Below are 5,710 nucleotides of genomic sequence, written 5' to 3' on the forward strand. Positions count from 1 at the left end.
TAAATCATTTGTGATCTTTTACCATTCCTCCTTGACTATCACTTCTAACTCTGCCTTGCTTTTTTTAGGGGACACTGTCCCTTCATCTTCACCTTTCAATAACGGCTTTATTTTTACTCCCTGGAATTTAGTTAAGAATTATTTTCTCATATGCCAGGAAAATATGAATAAGAATACAGATATGTAGGGATGTAGGGCACGCACGGTGGCTCATGCCTGTAATCACATCACTCTGAGAAGCTGAGGTGGGTGGATCACCTGAAGTCAGGAGTTCAAGACCAGCCTGGACAACATGATGAAACCCCATCTCTACTAAAAAATACAAAATTAGCCAGGTGTAGTGACGCATGCCTGTAATCCCAGCTACTCAGGAGGCTGAGGTGGGAGAATCACTTGAACCCAGGAGGCACAGGTTGCAGTGAGTAGAGATCATGCCATTGCACGCCAGCCTGGGAGAAACTCCATCTCAAAAAAAAAAAAAAAAAAAAATACAGATATGTGAAATTTCCATTTCACAATGTTTGAAAGAGGTATGCACTCCTCATTAAACATTAAACATCAGCATCAGTACTTTCACCACATTGTGAGTTCTTTCCACCCCATTTGTTTACAATAATAATATGGATAATTTCAGGAAATGAATTGTAGAAAATATTAACTAATTTCCATATATGAGCTTAACGTAGCTTTTTATGGATACGTACATTACGGTCCATGCTATGAGTCACATAATAGATGAATCCAAGTTCAACCAATACTTCCATTAAGAAAAAAGTATCTAAAGTTCCACAGTAGAATAGATCCTACTAGAACATCACTTTTAAGAATTAAAAATACAGAACAGACAGGGTTCATTTGTTCACTCTGCAACCATTTTACTTTATTACTTTATAGGAAAATTTAGATGTGCAAAGCAATGCAGATACCAAAATATGCTTTCCAAGTGCTTCTGGCTGAGTTTGTCTCTTTTAGCAGTTCTGACCCTAAGATATATATACTTATATGGAAAAAGCTATGGATAAAAATAAATAAAATACATCTTAGTCATCCACATATAGACAAAATTGAATAAAAAAGTAAGAACATTACAAAGCATGAAAATGTATATAAAATTATTCCTGAATGTGAGGGTTGAAAGACTCTGGAGGCCTGAAATCTATTTGAAAGAGAAACTTTCAAGAAAAGGAAAAAAGCATTCCTCTACTTCGAATAGATATGCTATGATCTGATTCTGAAGCAAGGGGATTGAACTGAATGATATATTGAGGTTTCTTCCATGGTCCACTGATTCAGATGATAGCAGTAAAAAATATATCAGTGAAAATCAATACTGTAAAAGGACAGGAATTCAGTAAAACTACATGTAAATATTAGTCTAAATACATTTTTAAAATACAACATATTTTGACTGAACTGACAGGATATGAACAGCTCATTCACTTGACAGTCATCTATTATAAAGCCATTAATATGTAACTTTAAAATATATTTACAGACTTAAAAATTAAGATAATGCTTTTATGTACATCAGATAAAAGTTTAGAGTGTAGAGTGCCATTTCACAGGAATTAAGATAATTATGTTTTAAACAAAATATTTTTCCACGAAGATATAGATAAAATGTATAAATATGTCACATGATACAGAAAAACAAGAATCATGATCTTCACATTTACAGGAATTTAAAAAATCTTCTCTGATGGAAATGTGTTACAATTCAGTCAAACTTCTCTCCTTGAAAGTAATCCGCAGAATTGAGATATTCTTCAAGTTGACCATATTTCTGCATATACAATAGAAAAGCTAGTTATTTTACTCAAAGCAATGAAGATAAACTGGGCCTTTGCAAACTACAGACACAATTAAGATAAGTTCATTTCACGGTAATCATGAACAAAAATCTTTTTATGATAAACAGGAACTTAATTTCAAATAAGCATTTCTAACTCACAGAAAGCACTAGAAAGAGATCAAAGTGAATATTATTAATTTTGTAACTGTGCTTTAAATTATAATTTTTCTTTTTTTTCTTTTTGTTTTTTTTTTTTTTTTTTGAGACGGAGTCTCGCTCTGTCACCCAGGCTGGAGTGCAGTGGCCGGATCTCAGCTCACTGAAAGCTCGGTCTCCTGGGTTTACGCCATTCTCCTGCCTCAGCCTCCCGAGTAGCCAGGACTACAGGCGCCCGCCACCTTGCCCAGCTAGTTTTTTGTATTTTTTAGTAGAGACGGGGTTTCACCGTGTTAGCCAGGATGGTCTCGATCTCCTGACCTCGTGATCCGCCCGTCTCGGCCTCCCAAAGTGCTGGGATTACAGGCTTGAGCCACCGCGCCCGGCCATAATTTTTCTATTATTATGCTTAGAGTAGAAATGTAGTAACCTCAATAACTTAATAAAAAGTTTGTTGAACATACATATCAAAGGCTCTGCTAATGACTGTCTGGGTACAATATTTAAAAAAAAATACTTTCCCTGCCCCTAAGGAGAATAGAGTTCAGTAGTAATACACCAATAATAATCAGTAGTAAGTGCCAAAAAAGGTACAGACACTGTCATGAGAGTTGAGAAGAGAGGTCATGGTTAGTTGAGGTAAGCAGCAAAGAGTGGCATTTAAATTGTCCTGGAAAAAGAGATTTGGTAGGCAAAGAGTTGGTGGCAAGAGTCTTCAGTAAGAGACAATAGTCCATCCAAGTGACACGACAAGAAAACATGGGATTTGACTACAACCTAGGTATTTTTAGGAAAACAGAGAGAGCTACGACTGAACCAAAGAGACTGAGTTCAGAGAATAAAAATTATAAAATACTGGTTAAAGAATTGAACAATCATTTGACAGGAAATGGAAAGTTGCTAAAGGTTTTGGAGCGGGGGACTGAACTGATCTAAGGTGTATTTTAAGAAAATTGGTAAAATATTCATTCTAGAATAGTTCAGCAACTAGTTATGGGTGTGTGACAACAATTTAGGTCATGAGGGCTCAAATTTGAGTGATAGCAATGAAGATGAAGAGTTAAGAACAAAGTAGAACAAGTTAAGAGAGGAGTCAAGAATGATTTAGAGATTTCAAAGTTGACAGAGTAGAATAATGGCAGAGTTATTTTGCAGGCTGTTTGTGGGAGGGAAGGAGATACATGATTTCAGTTTCAGACATATAGAGTTCAAAGTATTTACTTCAGTGAGGGGATTAATGACATACTAGTTTCTTGACTCTGTTTATGAACTCTGTTTCTATCTTCAGTGAAATGAGAGAGGATCCTGGTGACCCTGACTTTTGTGGTGATAGGGACCTACAGAAGGGAATGTGAGAAGTGCATTTTCATTCTAGACATTGAAGGCCATGAAACTCTTTTTTACAACCCTATGATATCTCACTGGATCTCCTTCTAAGGAAAGATGGAAGCACATTAACAGAAGGGGAAATATCTTAGGGACTAGTTAGGAATTTTCTTCAACCTAGTACTTAGGTAGGTTTTATTAGATACAAGTAAAGTACTCTAGGATTAGAAACCTATACTTTAAAAGTTTGACTGTTTTTATGCTTTTCATATTACCTTTCTTCATATCCTCTTTATTATTTATTACATTACTTTTGGAAAATTAAAAATTAAAAAAAAAATATTTTAAGAGGCAGGGCCTCACTATCTTGCTCAGGCTGGCCTTGAACTCCTGGGTTCAGGCGATTCTACCACCTCAGCCTCCCAAGTAGCTGCGACTACAGCTGTGTACCACCACACACACCTAGGACAATTAAAATCTATCTGAGCTATACTAAGATTGGAGGAAGGAAACCCTTTCCTTGCTTTCATTGCAAGTAACAGCTAAGATTAATCTATCACTTACTAATTGCTAGGTCCTATACTAAATGCTTAAAATGTGTTACACATCTAATCTCCACAATCAAAACCCTAATTATTATTACTGCTTTAGTTCCTACTTTACAGAGAGAAAACAGGCTTAGAGAAATAAAACAGTTTGCTCCCAAATTCTACTGCTAGTAAGGCAAAGTAAATACTTAAGCCTATACTTCTAAGCAGTATAGTATAGTATATGCTGTTTCTGAGATTTAAATGGTGTGACTAGGACGCAGCTGTGGCAAGAAAAAAATAAATAAAAACTTGAAAAGGAAAGTGAAACTCACAGACATTGCAGTTAGTATTACTCTGCCATCCTCTCCACCTAAAGATGCTGCTCTCATAATTCTTTACTAAAAATTTGGAGGGTTTTAATACTGAAGACTACTTATTTTAATAGTGAAGAGACTACTCTCTTACAACACCTGATGAACCTACTGACGAAAACAGTTGGAACTGTGGAAATGAAGTGTGGGAAAGAGGTCAGAATATAAGAAGAGTTTGGAATCTTCTACTCAGAAGTAGCAACTAGAACTCAGAAGGGAATTGATTTGCCAAGGAAACTTTGAAAGAATGAGGACAGAATTCAGTGTTAACAGGTACTTTTTAGCAGTGATTCTCAAACTTTTATTTACTTAAGAATCACCAATGCTAAAAATACTGGATGTTTAACATTCACAAGGATTGTCATTCAATATATCTGGGATGAGGCTAGGGGATTATACATTTTTCAAAAACTTCTAGGTGATTCTGACATACGTAGTTTAGAGCCATGTTTTGAGAAACATCAGTTTAAGGGGTGGGGAAAAAAAGGGCAAGGGAAAAAGTTAAAAAGGAAGGAAAGAGAAGAAATGAGAAGCCTTTAAGGAAGGCAAGGGATATCTAATTACAATTTTAAATTATTATGTATATGACAATATTTATCAATACATTTAAAATTTACTTTACATACAACTGTCACTTGTAACAGTTTTACATACAGTATTTACAGTAGGAATGGGCCCTTGATACTTCTATTGACATGCTTTCTTTACTACCTGGTGTTCATGCATCCACCAGCCAATCCCAACAATCCTATCTTCAACTTTCCAGGAAATCCCATCATCATATACACTTTCTTCTTAATGAACAAATATTCATTGGAATTTTGCCAGTACCATATTAGAGTATGTTATTGAACTCTTCTTTAGAATAAGACATAACTATGTTTATCAAATATTTTCATTTTATTATAATTTTCCTATTATTTGTCCTTTTCTTAAACTCAAGTTGCTCCTACACCCCTTTAGTATCATTACATTAAAAACAGATCACCCTAGTTCAACCTTTAGAAGGAAGAACAAAAAGAATGGAGTCAGTCTAGTTGGCATGTCTTTGGGAAGACATGCTGAGACATCCTGAGATAATTAAAGTAAAATGGCTGAAGAAGCAGGTAAGGGAAAAAGTAAGGTGTGGAATACAAGCTGGAGGCAGAAAGACAGGAACAAATAGTACGTGTAAGGCAAAAAAAGGGGTTGACATAATTGGGAAATATGAGCAGAAAGTGCCATGGAGATGGCATTCAAGTAACACTGAGCCCCAGGCATTCTAAAGGGTTAGAATAACTGTGACTACCAGACTGTAGCTAAAGGCAGCACACATCACAAAGCACATGCAGTGCTATCACTCAAAGGCGCGCAGTGAGAGGGACAGACAGAGTGAGGATGGGAAATGTCAGAGCACTTGACAAATTTTGAAATTTCATCACAGCACAAAAAGCTGCAAATGGGTTAATATATTGGCTATAAACTTCCATGGTTTCTAGGAAATCTTTTGAGAAAACCTAGGAAAAAATTTTTTTTTTTTTTTTTTTTTTTTTTTT

At 35.5% G+C, this 5,710-nt stretch overlaps 1 protein-coding gene across 1 annotated transcript in view; it reads right to left on the bottom strand.

The window, feature by feature from the left end:
• Positions 1–854: 854 nt before the first annotated feature.
• Positions 855–5,710, bottom strand: part of CCDC82 (coiled-coil domain containing 82) — a 31,609-nt gene continuing 26,753 nt past the window's right edge. Inside the window, exon 9 of the mRNA XM_025358335.1 lies at positions 855–1,783. Within this exon, the coding sequence (XP_025214120.1) occupies positions 1,718–1,783 (66 nt within the window). The 3' untranslated portion in view covers positions 855–1,717. The remainder of the gene's footprint in view (positions 1,784–5,710) is intronic.

This window comes from Theropithecus gelada, chromosome 14 (assembly GCF_003255815.1).
Source record: "Theropithecus gelada isolate Dixy chromosome 14, Tgel_1.0, whole genome shotgun sequence".
NCBI classification, from domain to species: domain Eukaryota; kingdom Metazoa; phylum Chordata; class Mammalia; order Primates; family Cercopithecidae; genus Theropithecus; species Theropithecus gelada.